The 27,131-nt window shown below is 40.2% G+C and overlaps 1 protein-coding gene across 1 annotated transcript in view; it reads left to right on the top strand.

The window, feature by feature from the left end:
- The window catches only part of LOC144824901 (uncharacterized protein CXorf65 homolog), a 129,882-nt gene that overhangs the window by 99,977 nt on the left and 2,774 nt on the right, over window positions 1–27,131 (top strand). The window contains exons 4-5 of the mRNA XM_078683873.1: window positions 16,901–17,014; window positions 18,589–18,663. Coding sequence (XP_078539999.1) covers window positions 16,901–17,014; window positions 18,589–18,663 — 189 coding nt within the window. The remainder of the gene's footprint in view (window positions 1–16,900; window positions 17,015–18,588; window positions 18,664–27,131) is intronic.

The raw sequence follows: 27,131 nt of genomic DNA on the forward strand, positions 1-27,131 counted from the left end.
CACAAAATTTTTAATTAAAGTTGTCAATTTTGTTCCATCAGGCCTACATCGTTGGAACATTAAAATGACATACTGGCCATATGTTCGTATAAATAATGTGGACATCATTTCAGATTTACATTGGCTACACTCCATGTTGTGATCAGCTGCTTTTACTAGCTTATTAAAAGAGACTGATTTACTGTCTGGCAAAGTTAAATATATAAATCTTTCTGAGTCTACACTAGTAGTACTTGATACCCTACAGTTCTCGCAGTCATGCTGCCATTGATAAGAAAGCCCAAACAGGTGATCTACATCTACACCTTCATCATGCAATACATCAAGCATGTACATTAAAAACTCCTGACAATCTTGCTGACTATTTTGAGAGAATTGTGTTTGGCCTGAACATCTGTCTAACAGATTTCGAATTTCAGACACACTTTCTATGTTTGTTCTATCAGTGCTACATTTCTCTAACACAGAATTTAACAAACTGCAAAATCTTTGATCAGAATTGACCACAATCTCTTCTTTTACATTTTCTAGAGAAAACAAAACATTAACTACTACATTAGCATAGCAGTTGACACCAGAACTGTTTTCAAATTGAAAACCAACAACATCTTCAACAGAATCCTTTTTGTTTCTGCTTATAATTTCAGGTTCATCGACTTTTCGTCTTTTTGCTACAACCTCCCCAGTATTGGTCACATTTCTTCGTTTCCGGCCTACCACACGTTTCTCAAACAAAGGATACTGAGGCAAATGTGGCGCATACTCTCTTCTCAACCTATTGTATTCCTTAACACAATCTAGATCCGCACAAATGTTTGTGACATCACACTCAATCAAGTACAATCCCGATAAAGTCCTAACTCGTGACAATGCCACATATGCCATACCCTCCTTGAACACAGAACTGCCAATATTCACCAATGCACAGTCTACACTTAAACCTTGCGATTTATGAATTGTCACCGCATATGCCAAGCAAACAGGAAACTGCTTACGACGAACATATAAGTCTTTTACAAGCAAAAATCTAGCAGAACAACGAGCAATTAGCTGTACTTCCTCAATGCCATCAAATTTAATTTTTTAAAATTCAATTCCATCTCTATTTCTGTATTTCACAAAATCAACAACATTACCCATTGATCCATTTACCAGACCTCTTTCAACATGTAAATTCCTTCTTAAAATTATACGGCAGTTCAAGCACACATTCAGAGTCTTTTCAAAACCCGCAGTTTTAGATATACTCTTCTCTAATGAATCCAATTTTGTTTTCAGATTCTCAGACAAAATAATTGTTGATCCCATATGCTCTACTCTGTCAATAGCTTCCAATTTCACAATCTCTTGCTTTTCTAAATGCAACATTTTGTTGTTGAATTTGGCACATTCTGCAAGAGTTGGCATCAAACATATTCCAGATTTTTTCTCAGTAACTTTCTGAAAAATATTCTCAGGCACAACATCTTCGTCTGGATATAAATTTGTCAGTAATCGTGCATGTAAAGCTTCTTTCCCATGCTCGGTCACTTTTCCAATTCTAACATCTTGTAGAATAGTCTTGTAAACTTCATCCTTTGCCTGACGCATATTTTCATGCAGTTCAGCATAATTGAAGTTTAACCATATATTGACGTTGCCAATACTCCCTAAGCACTTCCTGGTATCTTCATGCGTGAGCATTTTGAACACAGGTTGCCCTTTCACTGGTGTCAGCTGCAGAAGATCTCCGAAAACAATGATGTGTTTGCCACCAAATAACACATCATACTCTGTTTTGAGAACTTCTTGCATTCTCAAATGCACAAAGGCAAGCATGACATTGGAAACCATGCTTACTTCGTCAATGATAAGAAGTTTCATTTTCCTCAAGACTCTTGAAACTTCAAAACAAGCATCTCCAGATAGCTTGTGATATTCTAATTTGTTGTCATGCTCCACTGGCAGCATCAGTAAACGATGTAAAGTAATCCCTTTAATGTTATGTGCTGCCAGTCCAGTTGGAGCGGTGACAACACAAGACAGCGATGACTCTGTCCTTTCCTGCAAATAACATGAAATTGCTTTAATAAGGAAACTTTTTCCAGTTCCCGCTTCTCCACTCACGTACAGTCGGACAGGCTTCAATGACGTACATGAGCACTCTTTCTTGTCATGACTTAATCCATGATCAATTTGCATGGTAAGTTCGTCATATATTTTCCTCTGCTCAACGTTGAGTTGTCTTTCCAACTCTTCTAAGTTAACCGCATCCTCCTGAGCATGTGCCATGGCTCTTTCCACTTCATTCATAGCAGTGGCAGCTTCATTTTCGAAAAGAGGTCCTCCTAGTGGATCCTGACTCAATGAAGCAGAACTCTGACTGTCCTGAGAACTGTCTCTGGCAATCTCGGCTGCAATCGTTGCTTCCTGCTCAATTTCCACATTCAACATTTCTACATATTTGGGAAAAGCAGGACATTCTATGGTCTCCTTGGCAGCATTGAATGAGTCTTCGTAACAAAGGAAATCTCCAAGCAGTTCCTCTTCTGCACGCCAAGGCTTAAAAAGTTGCAAAAGTGCTAAATAGAAAAACTCCTTTTTTTCAGGAGATTCGCCACTCAATTTTCGATGGTTTATCAAGTGGCATTTTCTTTGCTTGACCAGACATCACTCACTTCCTATTACAGCATACACTCCTTTCTCAGTATCTTCTTTGATGTTCCTCTTGAATATGTAATTTTGCAGAACCTCATACAGACAAACATTCTCGAGGTGACTGCTTCGATTTGGATAATATGTATCCAACATGTTGCTCTTCAAAATGTCGGTACTGTTTGGCTCCTTTTCCGCCAAATACTCAATTTCCCGCACAGGTTTCAGAACTCGATTACGCGTTGCAGCAAGACCAACACTCGCCCAAACGATACTCCTGGACTTGGCATAGAGACTTGCTGAAGACAACCGGTCAGAACATTCGTAAGCTCCGATTTCTCGATGCGACAACATCTTCAGACTGAAACTGTACAACTTCTTGCTGAGGCTCTTTTCATGGGAAATGTCCTCCCACATATCCTTCAATTCTGTCTTCTCTTTTTTGGTGATGTAAGATGTCACATACCGAGCCACAGCCATACAGTTATCAGCCACAAACTGTATATCCATGTTAGCATTCCACATGGACAAAATCACCGGGTTGTAGTCGTTAATGTACTTAGACTCTTCGTTCCTCTTCAAATTGTATGTGTTTTTAGGTGATTTCTTCATCACATTATGTCGCAGCGAAGACATCAAACTATTCACTCTTCCTTTAGAAATCAACGGTCGTGGAAAGCCGAAACGACATTTGGTGTAGAACTTGTCTTTGTTCCGGAATTTACGACGACAGTACTTTCCACATCGATGGCTTTGGAAACGTAGAACTTTTTCTCGTAGGCTTTTTTTCTCCTTTGCGTTTGGAACAGCACACGTAGAATACTGTTCTATGAAACTCATCACTGAGTCTTCTGCATCCGTTCCAAATTTAGGTGCATCCTTGATCCACAGCAACATATGTATATGAGGAGCACCTCTTGCTTGGTACTCCTTCCTCCAGAAGAAATCCAACACCTCTCCAAGAGGTGGATTCTTCTTATTCATGATGAAAGACATCATACCTTCAAATCTATGATTGAAGTACCTACATACATTGACTGGATCCAAAGAGCACAGTTCTCCGGGTGTCTTGAATTCGATGTTTTCTACGTTAGCATTTGCCTCTCGTAGAAATTCAAGTAAGTCTTCCCAGCCATACTCAGCACAGCTCAAAGTGAGGAACCATGTGGGAGTTCCTAAGTTCCTTAGCATACATTTTAAATCACCATGACGACGGTACCAGTACTCATTAGTACCACGCTGACACGCCATGAGATTAATCAGGTGAGAATCCAAAATACTGTCTTGGACATTGACTTTATCCATAAAGTCACTTGCCGAGATGTTTTGCATGTGTATACCACTTTTCAAGATGTGGTTCACTGCATATGACAGTCCAGACAGATCGCTTTCAAACAGGAGATGAAACAAATAAGGAATGCATTGTCGAAACCTAGGATCTCCTGCATACAATCGCAAAGTCCGGTATTCAGAAGCAGGAATTTGATGAGGTCGCTCATCATATCTTCCTCCCTGACCTGTTGGAAAAAGCTGTGGGAAACACCGAGCTTCCAAACTTTCCTCCCAAACACTAATGGGACTCCCTTTCGCTTGTTTCATTTGAAACAACTCAATAGCATTCCCCATGACTTCCTTGGAATGCAAAGGATGAACACTATAATGTTCATATATTTCTTCACTAGTACAGGGTTCTACTTTCTCAATTTGACCAGCACACAAATCGTTATCCTCTTCCTCACTTACTTCCTCTTCTGCAACATATACATTTTTATAGTACTTATTATATTTTTTCAAATACAATGTTGCCCTTTTGACTTTCCTAACATCTACTAAATCTTGCCATATTTTCTTATTCTTTGTCGGAACCCCATTAACTAAGATAACAAGAGGTTCCTCTTCCACTTTTTCTACTCCAATTGTGTTAATGTTTTTCTTCAAATCTAGAGGCAAATAAACAACTCTTCCCTTTAATCCTCTCTGTAAATCTGATGGAGGCAATTTCCCTGTCTTTGGCTCCATTCTTACAATAGCCTGAAAGGGATGGATACTTTGAATCAAAATAGATTCATAAGTATTTAAATCCTTCAATTCAGAAGGAATCTCAACCAATTCCAGATTATTATGAACTGCTCTAGCAGGCATCTGGTTTTGATTTAATTTGTTACAACAATAAGTACACACACGTTGATCCAATCCCAAATCAAAACAATTTTCTACCATCAAGTATGTTGTAAAATCCTTCCATTCACTATTATTTTCCCTTTCACTTTTTCCATATAAATCCACTAACTTAGTCTGATTCTTATAATAAGTGCGTCGACAACACACACAAGTGAAATTTGGCCTCTCACTTGATTTCACCTCAAACGTCGCAATTTCCCTCTGGAAATTATCTGTACTGGAAACCTGTACACTATCTTCCACATTACTCTCTTCTTCTTGGTCAATTTCAACATTCTCCTCTTTACTTCCAAAGTAACAAAACTCAATTTCTTCACATATATTCTTCACATCTATTTCAGAACCATGCAAAAGAGCAGCGCATAATTGTTTAAGCATAATTGCTGGACTCTTAGCATAATACAACATTCTAACTAATTTCCTCACTTTATTATGATGCACTGCTAGCATCCTGAAATGATGAAAAACACTCTGGCATACTCTCCTGGAAAGACAAGCCAGTGAATGACCATGCAAACCTATCACTTCTCTCACTCTGCAAGGATCTAATTCTTGCAACAACTTCATTTTCTGCTTCAAACTGTTCTTACTAAATGACCGTATAAAATCACAAAGCAAATTGATGGAATCCTGTCGTACACTGCAAATACTACTACACTTCCAGGTGTACACAGGACCCTTAGGACGTCTCCCTAAAACCTCATTACCTAACACCTCTTCTATCTCTGTTGTCACAAGTTTTTCTTTTTCAACTGGACAACCATCTTTCACTTCATAAGCTCGACCACTGGTGTCAACTGCATGCACCAAATCATTATCCTGGAAATAACTCTCCTCATTAAAAAATGCCTCAGAGCTTGAACTATGCATCCATTCTCCAGAAAAAACTTCACAAAAATTACTACGATTAACTATTCTCTTCCATCTACTATTTCTTTTGAAATCATAAATTACCTTGTTTAGCTTCCGAATTCTATTGATTGTCAAAATAAATAACTTACGTTTAATTTCAAATGCCTGATCAATAACTTTCTCAACAATTTTTTTTCTCTTATAAAAAACCACTTTCTGCTGACCTTTCTTAATATTTTTTAACAAATTCCCAATTATCCTGTTGTGGAACATTCGTTTACGAATATCCCTAAACTCTTGTTTCCTTCTACTTTCATGCATAGAGTTATCTCTTACTCTAGCAGTAACATTTCTCATTGGCCTTTCCTTACCATTTGAATTCTGTCTCCTTTTCTGGACTGAAACATTTTCTGTAGTAATATTTTTTTTACTACACATATTTCTTATGACTGTTTTTCGACTCTTACCCGGTGCTTTCTTGGTGACTTGACAAATCTTTTTGTTAGAGGACTGCTGCATTCTTCCATGGTCCTGCTGTCTTTGACGTTTTGCAGCCTTTCTTACTCTTTCTTTGCTAGGCATCCTAAAATCTTGAAATAATCTGCAGTTGAATCTGTGGTAAAATATAATAAAAAATGTTATTAACCACTATTACCCAACAGTAAATTAATAACAGTCATCAAAAACTTAACACACTACTTAAGTATATAATATACTGAAGCCTATCTCCAATTTTTCACTGAACAGGACTCATCTCTTCTTAACCTTGGATAAACCTCACCTACTCTGTGTCCCCTGCACATAATTAAATGTAAAGGGGCAGATTTATATTAACTAGCACATCCCCAGGGATGCACCAGTTAACGTGCACCGCTGCTCTGCCACCCACGGTGTGCCGCATTTACAATCAGATAGGACAAAGCTACATCAAAACCCTGCGCCTGCTTGAAGCAGGCATAGATCTTGACGCAGGTAGGCTGAAAGCTAAAGCAACAACTAAGTATCGTGTGCAGAAGTTATAAAAAAGGAAAAATGGCGTTTAAACCAGTAATGAGCCCATGCTAACGTAACACAGTGTAAAAATATCCAGGATCTACATCAGTTTGGGGTTCACGAACCTGGCAGGTACAAGGCACTGAGGCTTTCCACCGTGCATGTCTCATCCCAAATCATATGTTGTTTGTGAATGAAACAATTTCCCAGACCAAATGCTTTGGATTGGCTACTTCTAAAAAATTAAACACCCCTACTATCCCAGAGTTAGAGGAATATGATGGTTGGAGTAATTTTACTCGTTGTCCATTAAAGATTTACAGGCCCTACTCCGTAATTCTTCCTTTAACATTTCCAGTATAAATCCAAAAGGTTCACTGCTTTGGCAACGTGCCTTATCCACGGTTTAATAACGCTGCCTTTTGCTTTATATAAGTTTTCAAATTGTATGAAATATATACCAATAGGTCGTTATTAACCTTTAGGTAGTGGTTTTCTTCATGAGGTCTGGTCGCTTCCATACACATACAGATTTTCAAAGATGATCAAGACCTTTATCTGAATGGAGAGGAATGCACTGAGACGCCAGATCATTCACTAATGTGTAGGCACATACAGTTACACGGTTCATGCAACAAACACCGACCAAATATGGCTTGCGTGTTGCAAGGCACGCCAGTTCCTGCTATCATCCCCACGTTCAAGTTCTTGGAAAATGGTAGTTATTTGATGCTCAATAATGAAGATTGTTCTGGGTTAATTAAAAGTATTCATTTTATCGTAACAGTAAATGAACGGGTTATTTGCTGCAGAAATGTTCTATTTCCTCCCACACATGAACATAGGGAGTTTTCAATCTGGCCACAAATACCAACCTTGGGAGCACATTTCAACAGCATGGCAAGAATAAGAGCTCTTTTGTCTCAGAGAGAGGTGGCCTTGAGTTCGGCCCGTGAAACTTTCGTGCTTCACATAGCGAACACCCGTACAGAGCTGCAGACCCTTTTAAATACAGATTCGACTTTGCATTTCAGCAAGATTACCCATTCATTTCCATGCAGCAGGAGGCCCATAGGAATGAAGGTGCAATTTGCGATTAGCAATTACCTCATCGCAAATTACGAATTTTTCCGACGGTGCAGGGGTGTCTCAAGAACACCCTGCTGCACCCCTGAAAAAAAAATTTGGGGTCATATGGCGCACATAAATTTTGAAAACATTCCTTTACCTCAAAAACGATTTTCAACTCATAATTTGAAAACACTGCACATGGGGAAATGACTTAAAATGTCCTTAAGACACATAAAAGCATTTTTTGATTGCCTTTGCAGCATGTTTCAGTCACCTTTAACATGCCTATGTAACGGAAACATTCAAAATCTAAATTTGCCATGCACAGGTGGGAGCATATTTACAAGCAATTTGCTCCACAGACAAACTTCTTACATTGAAATGGGAAAAATAACATCAGAGACTCTCAATTACCTTATAAAGAAGCAGACACCATTATGTCCTTCTCATCAATATTAAAACCATTGCTTTTTCTCAAAAACGATTTACAAGTCATAATTTGAAAACACTCCACAGCTCCTATGCACATAAAAGCCCTGTCAGTACTAATACTTCACATTTTCTCCAATTACAATTTCTCAAAGAAACAAAATCTATTTGTGAAACACTTGAGACAAAGCAACATTTGAAAAACACAACTTTCTTCATAATTTTCTCCTTAAAGCACACTATTTTCTATCTAAATTAAAGACATTTTTTCTCACCTTAGCAAATACTTTGAGTTTCAAAACAGTCTCAGAAACACACCAATTTGTCTTCAGCAGAGCAAAAGGTATGCACTCCAGAGTCTGCAGCTATCAAAAGCACAGAAATGCTGTAATTCCTCACACAGATCTCTCATGTCACCCAATCAAAACTCTTCCCTCACTTTTTTTCAAAGCAAAACCCTTCCCCCCTCTGCCCCCTCTCTGCTTTTTCTGCATAGCAACCACCTCTTGCAAGACCTCTCACACAACAATGTTGCAATTGAACTCTGAACTCTCAGTGCACCTGCATATCCAAAGCATTCTTTCATTTAATGATTTTTTCTTCGCCACTCAAAATACATCTTTCAACGAACTCATCCATGCACACTAACTTTCTGTTTTCAACAATCAAAATCCACCAATCACTCTTACTGCTTCATTAACACAGAAACTCCTCAGTTTTTTTCATTTTACACTCTCATTTTTTCAACTGCCATTTCATTGCCACACTTCATCTGACTGCAGGAGAACCTTCTCTCGCCATGTTTTCTGTCTGGATTGTTGGACATAGCTACATCTATTGGGCTCAAAGGTACGCTGAAAACAGGAATTTACCTAACCTCAATTTACAAGATGTGGAAATTAAGTGGTTTGGCCACAGAGGATTAAAATGTCACCAATTGATACCATTGGTGAAAACCTTTATGCATTTGCCAAAACCTGACCTGTTAATTGTGCACTGTGGAGGTAATGATTTGGGCACTTTGACTGGGGTAGGTCTGGAAATGCTTTTAAAGGACACCTTTGAGCAATTGATGGCACTTTTTCCTCAGACTGCCTTGGTATATTCAAATATATGCCAAAGACAGAAATGGAGGTGGTCGAACCAATTTTGTCCACAAATTGAGAAATCGAGGAAGCATGTAAACAAATCTGTTTCAGCTTACATGAGAGACCATGGAATGGGCTCCCTGTACAACAATAACTTGCGTTACTACATGCAAGATATCTACAGAGCAGATGGAGTTCACTTCTCAGATGAGGGCAACAGAGTTTTCACTCTGAATTTAAGACTGTGCATTGGTACCTACTTATAAGTACCTAAATGTACCATAAACCCAAAAGCTCTTCTCAGAGCTACCCTACATCTGATCACTCACAATTATTATTTTACTCTAACTTTTTTCACTAATTTTCAAGAAAGTACGCTCCCCAGACCGCTTCCCGGTTCCCGAACCGGGCGCACTCCATGCAAAAAAACTAAAAAAACGGTATATATTTTTTTTGCCCTGCGAGACCCTTTCAAAGCCTCCACATCAAACCTAGGGGGTCAGGGAGGATCTACTATGCCCCCTTATGGTCATTTGCCCCTTCGCTTTGGCCTCCTCTTGTCTCTCGATCCTACCGAGAGACAAGATGGCGGCCGCTACGGACTGTTTGGAATGTTTACAGACGCCGAAAAACCAATCAGCTTCGCAAACCTCCGTAACGCGAAAAGTACGAGAAGCGGAGCGCTGTTACAGATATATATCTTTTTTTGAACGTTAATTTCTCAAAATCCACTAGAGCACATATATTGAGACCTAGCAAAGGCACATCGGGCTACCAGTCCCTACAATTTTGCCAAGTTTCGTGCAAATCCATTCAGCCGTTCGATTATTATTATTATTATTTTTTTTGCCCCGCGGGGCCCTTTTAAAACCTCCACATCAAACGTAGGGGGTCACCGACGATCTACTATTCCCCCTTATGGTCATTTGCCCCTTCGCTTTGGCCTCCTCTTGTCTCTTGATCCTACCGAGAGACAAGATGGCGGCCGCTACGGACTGTTTGGAATGTTTACAGACGCCGGAGAGCCAATCAGCTTCGCTTCGCAAAGCTCCGTAACGCGAAAAGTACGCGAAGCGGTGCGCTGTTACAGATATATATCTTTTTTTGAACGTTAATTTCTCAAAATCCACTGGAGCACATATATTGAGATCTAGCAAAGGCACATCGGGCTACCAGTCCCTACAATTTTGCCAACTTTCGTGCAAATCCATTCAGCTGTTCGATTATTATTATTTTTATTTTTTGTTGCCCCGCGGGGCCCTTTTAAAACCTCCACATCAAACCTAGGGGGTGAGCGACAATGTACTATGCCCCCTTATGGTCATTTGCCCCTTCGCTTCGGCCTCCTCTTGTCTCTCGATCCTACCGAGAGACAAGATGGCGGCCGCTACGGACTGTTTGGAATGTTGACAGACGCCGGAGAACCAATCAGCTTCGCTTCACAAAGCTCCGTTGCGCGACAAGTACGCGTCCTGGGCCGCTGCCCGGTCCGCTGTTACAGATATATATCTTTTTTTAAACGTTAATTTCTCAAAATCCACTGGAGCACATATATTGAGACCTACAAAAGGCACATCGGGCTACCAGTCCCTACAATTTTGCCAAGTTTCGTGCAAATCCATTCAGCCGTTCGATTATTATTATTATTTTTTTTTTTGCCCCGCGGGGCCCTTTTAAAACCTCCACATCAAACGTAGGGGGTCACCGACGATCTACTATTCCCCCTTATGGTCATTTGCCCCTTCGCTTTGGCCTCCTCTTGTCTCTCGATCCTACCGAGAGACAAGATGGCGGCCGCTACGGACTGTTTGGAATGTTTACAGACGCCGAAAAACCAATCAGCTTCGCAAACCTCCGTAACGCGAAAAGTACGAGAAGCGGAGCGCTGTTACAGATATATATCTTTTTTTGAACGTTAATTTCTCAAAATCCACTAGAGCACATATATTGAGACCTAGCAAAGGCACATCGGGCTACCAGTCCCTACAATTTTGCCAAGTTTCGTGCAAATCCATTCAGCCGTTCGATTATTATTATTATTATTTTTTTTGCCCCGCGGGGCCCTTTTAAAACCTACACATCAAACCTAGGGGGTGAGCGACAATGTACTATGCCCCCTTATGGTCATTTGCCCCTTCGCTTCGGCCTCCTCTTGTCTCTCGATCCTACCGAGAGACAAGATGGCGGCCGCTACGGACTGTTTGGAATGTTGACAGACGCCGGAGAACCAATCAGCTTCGCTTCACAAAGCTCCGTTGCGCGACAAGTACGCGTCCTGGGCCGCTGCCCGGTCCGCTGTTACAGATATATATCTTTTTTTAAACGTTAATTTCTCAAAATCCACTGGAGCACATATATTGAGACCTACAAAAGGCACATCGGGCTACCAGTCCCTACAATTTTGCCAAGTTTCGTGCAAATCCATTCAGCCGTTCGGGCTAAAAGTGAGGCCAACCGCCCTATGGAAAACTCAATGTTAAAAACACGTTTTGGGACCCCCCTTTTTTCTCGGCCCCCACTGGACGAACCCCCCCCCCAAATTTTCAAGGGCTGCTCAGAAACAAAATGTGCCATTTTCCTGAAAATTTCAGCCAATTCCGTCCACAAACGCCAAAGTTATTAGACATAGAATTTTCAAAAAACCCATAGAGAAAAAATCCTAACTATATATACCTACTGGCGACCGCCAGTAGGTAATATATATATATATATATATATATATATATATATATATATATATATATATATATATATATTAGTTAGCTATTTAGTTATTTTTAGGGTTACAAGATATAGGAATTCCTTGGATTTTTCACCATTAATAACTTTTTGCCTATTTGATGAATGTCCATGCATCTTTGCAGACCTATTCTAGGGGGGTCCGAAATGCATTTAGGCACCATTGCATTTCCCTTAGACTTTGTACTCACGTAGTGCGAAAACAGCTAGACCGATTTGTATTACATTTGGCAGGTTTACACATTATGGTATGCTTAGGATCCTTTTGGGTACTGGAGGTAAATTGGGTGAGAATGTTTTAAGTTATAAAGCATTTTAACCTAATTATATCTGTAGACGCTGTACTTTGTGAAATTTGACATTTCGTGGAAGGACTGTGGTACATAGCAATGACAAGTCATTATGTGATTGTCTAATGACTGTTTTTACAATTGTTAAAGGCAGCCATTTTGTTTTTAGGCACACTTTGGCTTTGTTCTGCATTACGCCTTCATATATAGATAAGTATTAGATTTCATATATTCCCCTACCTAATATTATTTTATTAAAGTAGTAATAGTTAGGATAAATTGTTAGTATGTTTCTACAATAATATTTTGTAAGTATGGAGTACCACAGTACTGCCTTGGGAGTACTGTGGTACTCAAAAGAATGAATAAGAAAATAAATATGTTAAAAATAAATAGATACTGCAATACACTATATTTTACAAATATAGTGCACTACAGTCTATTTATGTCAGATATAAATTTGCACAAAAAGTCTACGGAGTACTGCTGTAATATCAGAAAATTACTGGGCTACTTATATGGTTGTTTTTTTAAATGTGCAGTTCTCTGTAAGCTGCAGTAAAAATGTATAGAAATGTATAAATACTTTTCTCTACCTATGACCACTTTACTAAAGTGGTCATAGGTATGGAACAACAATAAAACCTACTACTTACCTATATCTATGACCGCAACCCAGAACACAGCAAAGCGCAGAGCAAAGCCAAACTGTGCTAAAAACGACATGGCTGCCTTTAACATGTGGTATACCCAGCCTTTAGTCAATCATATACTTACTTCTCACCCGTATGTACATAGGTGTACCACAAACATACTGCGGCATACCATAGTACACTATATAAGTACGTTTTTTATAATGTATAACTTTAGCACTACTTACACTATTCACAAATACTACCAGAAATGACCATTTATACCTCCTAATGTATATTCCTGCATCTGTTTCAGTTACCACTCTCCACTCTACAGACTCCACACTTTGCCACTTCTCTCTATGCCACCACACACTATGCTATTTCACTCTATGCTTATCCTCTTTACGTAACTCCCATATGCCACTCATCTCTACACTAATCCACTCCACTCTGCTCCACTTCACTCTACAATACTACACTGTATGCTATTACACTCCTCGCCACTCCATTCTATGACACCCCAGTCTATGCCACTCTACTGTATGCCTCTCCACTATACGAAATTACACTTTATGGCATTACAGTCTATGCTATTATACTCCATGCTATTCCATTGCACATCACTTCAGTGTTCACTACTGCACTATATGCTATTCCAGTGTATGCCACACCACTTTACGCCACTCCACTATATGCTACAGCACTTTATGAAAATCCACTGTATGCTACTACACTGTATACTACTATGTTCAATGCCACTCAACTCTATACCACTCCATTCTATATCACTACACTCTATGCTATTCCACTGTATGACACTGCTGTCTACGTTACGCTACTCCACTCTGTCACTACACTGATACCAGTAAACCCAATGTTATTCCACTCTACACCACTCCCCACTATGCTACTCCAGTGTATGCCACTCGACTCTACCCCACTCCATAATTTCCTATTCTGTTGTACGCCATTCTACTGTATGCTACTCAACTCTATGCCACTGCAATTTACGGTACTTCCCTGTACGCCACTATGCAGTACCTCATTCCATTCTACACCAGTGCACTCTACACCACTACACTCTTTGCCAATCCACTCTATGAAACCCCACTCTACACCCCTCCACTCTCTGCTATTCCACTGTACTTCAGTCCATTCTACCACAGTGCTCTCTGTGCCACTGAACTGTGTACCACTCTCCTGTATGCCACTACACTGTATGCCAATACACTTTACACTATTCCACTGTATGCAGCTCACTGTACAACACACCGTTCTATGCTATTCCACTCTGCCACTCCACTTTACATCACTCCACTCTATACCACTCTACTATATGCAATTCTTTTGTAAGCCAGTCCACTGTGTGCCACACTCTATACCCCACTTCACTCCACGCTACTCAACTCCATGCCACTCTACTCTTAGTCACTCCACTCTACACCACTCTATGCAACACCACTCTACCCTACTCTATCCATTGTATGCCACTCCACTCAACTGTATGCCATTCCAATGTACGCTATACCACTCTATGCCACTCCACTCTATGCCATTCCACTCTATCTCTCTCCATGCTATTCTACTGTATGCTCCTAAAATGTACCTCACTCCACTGTATACTGCACAAATCTACCCCACTGCACTTTACACTACTCCACAGTATGCTATTGCCCTTTACCAAAGTCCATTCTACGGCAATCCACCCCGCCACTCTACTTTATGCCACTCTACTCTAATCCACTCTACTGTACACTATTCCACTCACGCACTCCACTGTATCCCACTCTACTATACGTCACCCCAGTATACACTATTCCTCTTACACCATGCTATACTGCTCGCTACTCCACTACACTCTATTTCACTCTACTGTAGTCCTTTGTACTCCACTTCACTGTAAGCCACTCCATTCTACACCAATTCAATCTATGACACTCAGGTGTCTGCCACTACATGTATGCCACTCCACTCTACACTACGCCACTCTACACTTTTTCAGTGTATGCTACTCCACTGTACTCTATTCCACGGTATGGCACTCCAGTTTACACCACTCCACTCTTCGCCAGTCCACTCTACTGTATGCCACTCCACCGTACAGAGCTCCACTATACGCTATTCCATTCCACGCCACTACATTCTATGCCATCCAGCTGTATGCTACTACACTGCACCTCACTCCACTTTACGCCATTCCACTCTATGCCACTGCTCCCGTATTTGTTGTTCACGCAATAAGAAAAAATTACAATGTGACACTTTCAACTCTTAATTGGCTAACCAATGCAGTACATGGAGGAGTTAAAATCTTAGAGTCATCTTAGTATTCTAGAGTAACACATAATGTTTCTGTTTTCATTGTATGCCTCTTTTGGAGGACGAATACTCATGTACAGAGTCATGCACCAATCAATGGTTCAATCCATACACTCAAAATCTTCCTATACTGTGCATGGCTATATTTTTCCTGATTTAATCCCACCAATGACTAAATTCCTCAAAATGCGGATAGTCCATGGACCTGGAACTCACACATTTCGAGGAGTTGCAACTTTATAATTCTATACACAATAAACTACTTAAAATGTTCCCATGTTAAATAATCCCTATTGAATGTTGCTGTCAAATTGTACTAGCCCTATCCCACATGTACAGCTAACTCATCATCACTGTTAAGTCCCTCAGGAGTCTTGGTCTGTAAATTGGTGATTCATCTAGACTCCGATCTGAGTAACAGCAAAGGCCCAATGCCTCCTCATTGGGTATTACTCTAACCTGACAGTAAAGACGTATGAGTTTATAATTACTGGCATGTACCTCCTGGAAGTGTCTTGCTACAGAGTATGACTATTCTCCCTTGGTGATGGCCCACATGTGCTGTAGAATATGTTTTTGGTAGAATGCACTATACTGCCAATGTATTGCTTGTTGCTTGGACATACTAAGCAATACACCATGCATTCAGAATTACAATTAAGTCATTTAGTTATTTTGGCTGGTTTACTTTAAACTGACATCCTATATGTAGTATTATTAGAAAAAAGAAATATGTGTAATCATTTTCTTACTATTTCTGCATGCCCTACAGTGCATGCAAGGATAGAAACCTGGCTGAGCACCAGCCCTAGATGAAAAATGGCTATGTACTAGAGCGTCCTGTGTGGCTGGACCTCTCCTAAGAGTGACTTGTAGGAGTTCATTTAGCATATGACCAATCACATTTCAATATGTGCCAATTTTTCACAATATCTTAGAAATTACTGTTGTAGCCCCTGAAAAATCAGTTACAGATCTGACCTTTGTCTTCCACAGTTTTGACCTCATCTTTTAAAAAATCCTGATGTGAGTAATGTTTAAGACTTTATGGTGCTGACTGCAATACTGACAGTGGATGCCCTCTGAATTTAAATCTCTGAATCATTTCCTCCTCGACCCTGTTAAAATCTTTACCATTGCTATAGTTACGCCTGGCCCTGAGCAATTTCCCATAGTGTATTTTTCACTTTAATTTTTTACGATGTGGTCTTGTGTCATATAGGATGCTATTTCACGCAGTAAGTTTTCTGTGTAACAAGCTTTTAATGGGACTTCCACTGATGCTTAAAGTCAAGGAAATTAACTTCATGTTTGCTCACATTTGCAGTGAATCCCAAATTCAAGGCCAATGTGGTTCAAAAGGGAGATGTATTCAGATTTGTCCCAGTCACCTTCCAGATGACAAATAAGTCATATACATGGTGCACCCATAATATCAGATACTCCAGACACTCACTGAGGTGTTCTGCCCAGACCACCTTTTTCTCCCACCAACCAATCAACAAATTGGCATAGCTGTGAGTGAAGCAGGTACCCATGTCAGTCCCCTGTTTCTATATGTAGTATTGTTTGCCAAAGAGATCAGCTTCACTTCCACCCCTCTGTACTGTAGAAATTACTAATCTTTTTTGACGGCACACAATTCACTGATGCTTTCTTTGTTTCATAGAGATTGAGCTGGCAGATGAGAATGGCCAAGTAAAGAATTTATTGGAGAACCGGTACTGCTATGCTTCAGACATTTTGAGTGAACGAGAGACCTTCATCCTCCTCGCTGTTTCTCGTAAGTACAGCATCTTATGATCATCAGTGTAAGGATGTAAATGTGAATAAGGTAGTATTGGTTCAGTCAATAGCTGTCTTTTGATGACTTTTGTGAAATTCTACATATGATGTTGTGATGGGTTCTGTGTGTAATGTTACCTGTTGACTGTGATCAGCCGGGGTACAATAAATGAGTGCTTTGCAGACCTTTGTATGAGAATTTAGTCCAATGGGTTTCAATGATAGAAATCACACTGATGCTTACTGAATGTTTTAGGCTCCTATATAAAGGTTTGTGACTTGTACATTGCTTATTTGGTGACATGGAGTAATTTGATGATCTTATCTGCATGGAAGATTTCCAAATAGGTCTTCTCATTTGATAGCTGTTCTGGAGGTATCTTCCATGATGGTTGTGGTAAGAACATTCTCAATGATCTGTCCTGTGAAATCCTCTAATAAGATTGGAGCTGCACGGGTCTTTCCTATGATTTGGACTACAGTGGTATTTTCCGTGAATGGTGCTGTGATTGTTTTCCACATGATGAATTAACCCTTTACTGCATTGAGAGATATGAGGGCCTTGTTTAGGATGGGTCCAACAAAGTCCAATGACTTATGTTATAACACTGTGCACCAATGGATGCTATGAGGATCTACGCTATGATGAATAATAGAAAGTCACTCCTCTGCTGTGCACGGAGAGGTCTTTCTCATGATTTATTCTGAGTGGATCTCTACCTAGATACGTGCTGTGAGGGTGACCCTCACAAACAATGCTGTGAGAGTCTATTTTATAAAAGATACTACGACATATGTATAATTAGTACTGTTAGGTTCTCAAGTCATCTGTGAGCTGAAGGTCACTTCATGATAATTTTTTTTGCGTACTCTAACCTAACTCGAGTTGAAAGGTACTTTTTGTAGTTGGGAATGGTGATTGACTTCTATTTCAAGTTTTGTGAGGGGTCTGTCTTGTTCGCACTGTGGGGGGTCTTTTCTAATGAGGGTCCCTCCTGAAATTGGTGGTGTGAGGTGCTTTCCCATAATGATTGCTCATTCCTTTCCGTGATTGCTGTTGAGGTATGTAGCTATGGTCACATTTTGAGGCATGGGCTTTGAGGATCATATTTTTACCCGTTCATGGTGGGCGTGTAATTTACAGTGTTACTGTGACTTCCTTACCTCTTACTATTTGTTGCAGTGACTTCATCTTACAGAGTGACTCTGATGGTATTGTCTTCTCCTATTGGTGGTGACGGTCTTCACTTGCAAAAGTGGCTTAGATGGTGTCCTTTCCAGTTGTTAGTGGTCTGCTAAAGTATTGATGCTTGTCCATCCTTTTGTAAGTAGTTTAGTGGGCACTCATTCTGTTATTGACCCTTTTCTCACCTCTAGCTTTTATTGCATTCGCTGAAGAATACACACTGAGAGTGGTACCCTCAGGGAGGAGATTTCTCCATTAGGCTCATTCGATCTAGGGATTGGTAATATGGCACCTAACAATAGAATACCAAGTGCCTTCATATGTGATTGTGCACAAATTTTTTCTACCCCTGATTTGTTTTCTGATTTATTTCTCATTGCTTCTAGGGCCAGCTGGAACAACAGATGCTGTCTTTACACCTCTACTAATTGACGAAGACATTGTCAACTCCAAATTCCTTGGTAGGTTTGTAAGATTATCATATACTGGCTTGATCCATAACATTCAGTTCTTTAACACTATCATTAGAGGCTAGGAATTGCTTCTATTGTAAGGGAGGTTTCTACTGTGGAGGAAGACTGAATAATTGTTTTCAATCGGGATTGCAAATGGTGTAAGGTTACAGGTGGATCCAATTATCTGAGACTGGCTAAAGAGAGACTTGATCAAATAAATCATAAACCATTCTTACAAATGACCTCACATTGGAGAAGAACTGCAAACAATGTTCTCAAATTGTGTGACTGACCAATCCTATCGAAGGGATAAAGATGGGTATAGGCAAAAGATTACTGAAATTATATCAAGTACACCATGTGTATAAATGAAGGGACAATCCAAAGTCATGTTATATACAATACATGGGGAAACTTTCACATCATTGAGATAAATACCTCTATGGAAATATAATGCCATTTTTCTCAGAAGGTATAATTAATCTGGACTAAGTTTGGGAGCAAAGGAAGATGAAATCACAGCCCAGTCCTCCGGGATTACTTCGCTCTCCACTTCTGGAGAAAAAAGTTTTATTTTTTTAGTGCAGTCCTTGTGTGTGATACAATATTAGGTTTGAATCACTACTGCATCCCTTACACCTTTTTATGAGACCATTAATAACCCATAGCATTGAAACTACATCAACAAGTATGTTGAGCTGGGTTGCGTGGCACTATAGCAACCTGGGCTTTCACTTGCAAGCATTGTTGCTCTGAACCATGTTTGGGGGTGGGAAAGTCAACCCTTGTAGAACTAAGTCAAAGCCTTAGTTTACACAACATCCAAATGCCTGCAGTCTGTTCTAATTCATATTCTGATTCCCATACGCCAGTGAGAACACTAGGTAAATTATTATTTTGTTTCAGTCACCCTTGGACTTCAACATTTTTTGACCTTTTGCAAGGTCGTTGCCTATGCCTTCTGATTCGCAGATCACTACACTCATTGTCCTCATCTTGCTCTTGTTGTCCAAGGCCTTCAACCTTGAAATCCACTCACAGTATGCATCACTCTATCTCACTACAACTACATACACAAAGGCAAAAGCTCCTCCCATTTGCCATGCACACTCATGATCAGGAATTATGCTATTAATCGGCCACAGCGTTTTCTACATAATTATGAATTTTGATCACTTGCCACATAAAATCTGCAGATTATGCAGTAGATGTCAGATTAACAAATACATTGTTTCTAGCTCAAATGGCTCAAAAGTTACTAAAATCACAGTGACTCGTGTTACCTTGCAGTGGAAGGTCCCACACAAAGTTTGACTGGATATCTTCCCGCTTCTTATTACTTTATTTAGATGTTAAACTGGTACTAATGAGGCAAAACCTTTGCCCGAACAGTGTTAACATTGAAAACAATGGCAATATATTTTATTTATTTATTTGTATTTTCAATTTACCTGGTACAATACATTACTTGCGATTGATTGGAGATTGATGTATCAGAATATACAATTCTTCATTACTTAGCATAAGGATCAAAAACAAGATAGGTCTTCGAGGAGAAAATCATATATATAAACAAACATATATATCAGCATCAGATTAATTTAAAAATTGAGAAATCCAAAATTTCAAATGTATAATTGCTTAATATAAGGATCAAAGATAGCATAAGCCTTGGAGGAGAAATTCATATATATACAGAAATACAAATATATAATTAACCAATCAAGGAGTTTGTCTCCACAAAGAGATGGGAGCCCAGACACAAAGGCCCCACTCCCTCGCCTTCCTTCCCCTTCTTTTATAAAGACATTTTCGATGTTGTGAATGCCTAGCAGCCTGGCCAGCCACATTTGAAAAGTAGGTGCAGTATTATCCTTCCATCCAGCTGCCACCAAGATCCGAAGGACTGCTACACATATAAATACAAAGGCCTCCTTATCCCATTCTAAATAAGGATTATTACCAAGACCAGATATCATAAGTGTAGGGGATAAATTTACCTGAACATCCAGCAGCCCCAGAAACTCCTCAATCCCTGCACATATTTCCCTCATTGTTTTACATTGAGAGAACATATGAATTAGATCGGCGGTCCATCCTGGCATCTTGGACATTTGTCATCCTCCTTTATTCCCCAATTAAAGAGCTTAGCTGGAGTAAAATACAAATTAAAGAGTACTTTATAGTGTTGTGCTCTTAAATTGGTAGAGCGAAACACTTCATTCGCTTGCTGGAGAGCCTTATCTAAATCGAAATCAAGGTCCCCTAATTTCGTCATCCACGTTGATTCAACTTTATCCATATCGTCTGGTAGTGAGAGTATTAGATCTTTATAAATTATTTTAATCCGCGCTACATCTTGCAACAGATACTCGATTATTGTGATTTTCCCGCCTGGATAAATATGTGGTCTCATACCATACAGTGTTTGCTGAATCTGGAGGTATTTAAATGTGTGAGTAGAGGGGATACCAAATTTAGCTTGGATATCAGTAAAAGTAAGTAGTTTCCCTGTATCCTTATCAAAGATGTCCCCCGTTAATCTTATTCCTTGTTGTTCCCAAATAGCCCCCATCCTATCATTGCCGAATTGAGGACAATTTTTGGAATCCCACAGTGGTGTATAATAGTTTATTTTAGGAATTATTAATGCCTTTTGAATAGCTTTCCAAATTTTCCAGATTCCATCCATAATTTTATATTTAGTTCTATTGTTGTACCCTCTTTCTGTTCGGCGTAACAGCATCCCTTGTGCATCGCGACCCATTAATAATTCGAAAATAGACGGAGGATCTAAGAGCTGATTGTGATTAGGCGCAGTATCAAATAATATTGCCATCTGGCTCATAAGGCATGCCCATTGGTATAATCTGATATTGGGGGCTGCCAATCCACCCCTCTCTTGTGGAAGTGATAGATATATTAGAGACCTTCTAATTTTGTCATACGACCAGAGGAAATTTGAGAATACTGCTTCTATACTTTTTATCCATCCCTCCCCTACCGGAAGCGGAATTGAGTGGAAGAGATAAATAATTTTTGGTAGCATGGACATCTTCAAAACATTTACGCGCCCAATTAAAGACAGATGACTAGTGTCTATTCTTTTTAGCTCCTGTGTAATAGAAGCAACCAGTGGAGCAAAATTCTCTTCAATTATTAGAGTGACTACCGGAGTTATCTTGATCCCTAGATATATTGCTGACCTGACCCATCTACCATCCTGTCTTGCCATATTGTTAGTACAGAGTATTTGTGTCGTATTTTTGTTGAGACGGTAGCCAGAGTATTTGCCAAAGTCCTTAGCCATATCCGTAAGAGCTGTTATTGCAGTCTCTGGATTGGAAGTTATTACAGACAAATCATCAGCATATGCCAGGATTTTTATCTCATAGCCCCTGCATACTACTGGGTAAATTGCCTCACATCCTAAAATTCTCCGAATCATGGGGTCTATATAGAGGGCAAATAGTATTGGGGAACATGGGCACCACTGCCGGGTCCCACGAGATATGAAAAACTCTTCCGAGCTACACCCCATCATCTGGATCCGAGCCTTGGGTTCGCGATACATCGCTTTGATTGCAATGATTAATTTAGGACCAAAACCCCTTTGTACCAATATCCCCCATAAAAACTGCCAGGTAACACGGTCGAATGCCTTCTCGGCGTCGAGGAGGATCATCACCATCCGATCCCCCCCCCGGCAGCATGGATATCAAATAAAGTGATTACCCGTCTCACATGGTCCGTTGTTCCTCGACCCGGAATAAACCCATGCTGCCAAGGGGACACCAGGCCAGCGACGACCCTCCCCAGTCTATTAGCCAGAACCTTGGCGTAGATCTTTGTATCTGAATTTATGAGGGATATTGGTCTATAGGCTCCGGGGTCATCCTTAGGTTTATCTTTTTTATGGAATGCCACAATATTTGTTTCCTTCCATGAGTTAGGGATATCCATAGTATAGACTATCCCATTAAATAGATCCATTAATAGGGGAACTATTATATCCTGTAGATGTTTGTATACTTCCAACGGGACACCATCTGGACCTCCGGCTTTCCCTATAGCTAGGTCCTTTATCGCCTTGATAACTTCCTCCCTTGTTATCTCTTCCTCCAACCCAAGTCTATCCTGTTCGTTCAGTTTTGTGCCCGGATCATCCCAGCACATATTAGAGAAATCCGACCTGGCCTCTTCATTGTATAGTGCCTGATAGTAATTTTTAAAAATTTCTCGTATTTCTTCTGGCTCGGAATAATTCTGGGTCCCTTCACGAATGTTTTTAATGACATTTTGATTGTTCTTTTGTTTAATTCTAAGAGCCAATAATTTACTCGCCTGCTCCCCGGTTTCATATAATAAACCCCTATCTGTTTCATATTGATCCGCCGCTCTTTGGGGCCATTAGCTGATTTATCTCTGCTTTAATAATCATGACTTTCTGTTGCATTTCTGTGATCTCCCGGCCCCTGGCTATAGCTCTAACCAATAATTCTACTGCTTCTGCTAGTTGCATTAGGAGGACCTCATTATGAACCTTAATTTCCCTACTAAGCCTTTGCAGAAAAACGAATTACCTCCCCTCTTAAGGTCGCTTTAACTGAATCCCATACCATGTACCGTGATGCGCTATACCGATTGATATCAAAGAAGCTTTGGGCCCAATTTTTTAGGTGGTCGACAAATTTAGTGTCAGTTAGTAGCTTTCTTTCAAAAGTCCACCTTGATGCTGGTCTAATCAGGGTATCAATATGATATTGAATTATCAGAGGGTTATGGTCAGATATTAATTTTGGTAATTTCTTAATTTCCACCCTATTTGCCACCAAAGAAGATACAAGAAAATAATCTAGTTTAGAAAACTCTTTCACCGGACAGGAAAAACGATGTGTATCCAGGGTATTAGGCTTCTTCTCGCCCCAGACATCCTGCAGCCCGTGCGTTTTAATTAGTGCAGATATTGCGGAAAATACCCTGGGCTTCCGTCCAAGATATGGGGCATTTATCCCAGATTCTGCAAGGTCCGCATGGATATTGAAGTCACCACAGACTACAAGAGGTGAGGGCCAATTCAACAATTCAATCTCCAGACCATCAAAAATTACAGGATCGTCTTGGTTTGATCCATATATGGTACATAGTGTAAATCCCAGCTCCATTTCCACCACTGCCCAGCGACCTGGAGGATCTGCCAGGTGTCGTCTGCTCCCCCCCAAACCCGGTTTAGCCAGTATGGCAACTCCTCTAATATTGGTGGTTTGAGAGGAGCTAGGCAAGAGCTCATATCCTCTTATGTTCAGCAAATGTTTCTTGGCCCATGGTAAATGAGTTTCTTGTAAACAGAGTACATCTATTTGACTAGCTCTAATGTATTGACCCAACCTCTGTCTTTTACCCCAATCATTGAGACCCCCTACATTAATAAAGCAGATATTAAGTCTCCCCATTACACGTCTGTAGTTTAAAATCTAATATCAGTTTTCTCCATTTCAGACCCCTCTTGCATTTACCATCAATCCATCTGACCGACACTTTATACCAGGTCTAGTGAAACTTTTTCTGGGTTTTTTTCCCCACCCCCACTTAGTTGAACCCTTCTCCCTACCTCGATCCCTACCCCCTCCCCCACACCCACCACCCGTCCTATCCACCCTCCCCACCCAAGCACTCCCTTCCACCCCACTGGGGCGCTCAGTCACAGGTTTGAGCATGTGATGTTGACTGCGAGAGTAGGCAGTGGCTTACTTATCGTCCGCCTATAACTTTACCGTGACCCTTACTTATCATGATAGATACAGATAATTCACCGATCATGCCTCAATCAGGAGGGAGTAGTAGAGTCCTACTTAGATTCTTATGATTTACATCTTGAGATCATTACTTTATTTAGATGTTAAACTGGTACTAATGAGGCAAAACCTTTGCCCGAACAGTGTTAACATTGAAAACAATGGCAATATTTTGAAGTAATAATGTGACAGGTTTTTCCACATTAGGTCACATAATTTGCTTTTTCTTGCCCCATAATTTAGTCCACACTGCCTGCTGTATATTTTGGACCTCCCTGACACATGTTTCTAGTGGTTCACCTTATGATAAATCATTCAACCAGAACCTTTTCTTTTGCCAGGAACTAAACATCAAGCAAATAGTGGTCTAGTGAAGTGACAAGCAGACTTCTTCTCCAAATCATTGCTCTAAACTCTACCCCAAAAAACACAGCTGCAACTGTCCTTGGGTGTCTCTGAGAAGCCTACGAAAATGTAGGAATTGTAAACTGTTCTTGCATGGTCGAATGTGGCCTCTGAATATACAATGAGCAGTTGTGGTTACTCTTAATAACTACAAGGTAGGTCCTGCACAGAATGCTCCTTTTGTTACAGGGTTCTTGTTAAAAGTGTCTAAAGTGTTGAGCACACTTTTATGTTGCTATATAAAAACACTGTGTGTTTACGAGTGAAGAAAGTACACAAGTGCACACATGACTCAAAGCTAGTTATACATCTTGGTGCTCTTCCAACATTAAAAAGTTGGGAGGGAATGAATAAAGTTTTCAAGTGATTAACATATGTTTTAAATCGTTTTAAGGGGATTTAATAGTTTTTGAACCCTTTAGCTACTTGAGTCATATGCCAAATGTTGCTTGATCATGCCACCTCTTTATATCCAACTTAGAACCTTGCTTCAAAAATATGTTGACTATGTATGTATATATGTATGTACATATGTATATGTTTTTTCTACAGCGCAAACCTAGCCAGAAGGCAGTGGAGTACTATACATGGTCACAGACAAGCATAAATTCAGTGAGTAAGAGGAGAGGAAACTAGGTTGTAGACAGTATTCTGATGTAGTGGTCTTTAAAAAGATGAGTCTTGAAATTGGAACAACATTAGGGCGATACCCTTGTTAGTCTGCAGTTTGATGTTGTCCACTTTGTGCGTGTTTGGAGGCCCACCAGAGATGATGAGCTTTTCTGCAAGATAAGGAGGCTTGGGGGGTGGTTATGATAGCCTAGTAAATCATACGACTGATTTTGAATATTGTGCAGGCCCGCAACTGGAGACATTAGAGTTCCATCAAAATGGGGGTGATGTGATCATATTTCTTCAGGCCCTGAATGAGACCTGTTGCAGCATGTAGAATGGCCCTACTTGGTGCCAGTGTGGCTTCTGGGAGGCCATAAAGTAGGACATTGCCACCAGTGGCAGCTGGCAACCTATGAAAGTGGTGGGGTGAGCAAATTGCCTCACCACTTCCCAGAAAAACAAAATAAAGTAACCCTTCCCTTCAAAGCCCATAATTAAACACCCCCTCCTAAAAACCCAAAATAAAACACTCCCTCCCTCCAAAAGCCTATAATAAAACAACCCCTCTCTCCACCCAAAATTAACAGTAACATTTAAAAAAAAAAAGTTAATAAACTGTACTTACCGACCACCACACATTGTGTGGTCCTCCATGTGAAACTGCAGTCTGCTCCCCTAACCAATCCTAACAGTGCTCTCATGCTGTTAACCCTCATGTGAGAAGTGCCGGGATTGGGTGGAGTGGATAGGTCGGATGCTCCTTTAGGCCTTCTCCTCCCTAACCATCTGTTTTCTTAATGGACATTGCGATATACAACCCTTAATTTAAGTTGATTTATCAAATTATTGCGGCAGCACGACAGAATTCATAATCAAGCCAAATCGATATGACATTGCACTTTTGATTGATTAAATCATGGCAGGCAGTGCTTGCCTTATGTTTCATAGTGTGAAAAATTGTGGAACAGCTGCAATATACATACAACCTTCTTGTTCCCTGAGCATGGCTTAAATGCATACATATCGCACGTGCCTTCATCTCAATCACAGACCTGCATTTCTTCACAAAATATGTCACAACTGGAGGAAGACAAAATCTAAAGCCCAGGATATGGATTTTTGCAGGTAACCAGCAACAAGTTATATTTATAAACTGTGATTTGTGGGAGAACATTATTCAACGCAATTATGTATATATAACTTCTCGTAAGAGATTGATTTGATAAGAGTGTAAATATATTTACACTGACGCCCAGGTTTAAAATAATTCCACTGTTGATCAAATTCAAGTTTGACTGGTGGTTCAGAAGCTGTTCATCCTGGTTTGTGTTTTGTCATGCCTCACTGTTATGTTATGTTATGTTATCGGATTCTTCTATAGCGCAACGGCTACTCCAGTAGGAGTGTCCCGGCGCTTTGGCGAAGAAGTCCTTTAGGGCGAGGAGACATAACTGCAAAACATAAAGGAGCAATGAAATTAACTGGAAAAAAGCCAGGTTTTCAAGGCCTTTCTAAAAGACATCAGATTAGGGGCCTGTCTGAGAGAAATGGGAAGCTCATTCCAAGCGCACGGGGCCAGGTAATGAAAAGAGCGCCCCCCTTGTCTAGTCCGCTTAATGGACGGAACGACCATTTTGGACAAGGAGGCAGATCGCAAGG

This window comes from Lissotriton helveticus, chromosome 3_1 (genome assembly GCF_964261635.1).
Source record: "Lissotriton helveticus chromosome 3_1, aLisHel1.1, whole genome shotgun sequence".
Lineage (NCBI taxonomy): Eukaryota > Metazoa > Chordata > Amphibia > Caudata > Salamandridae > Lissotriton > Lissotriton helveticus.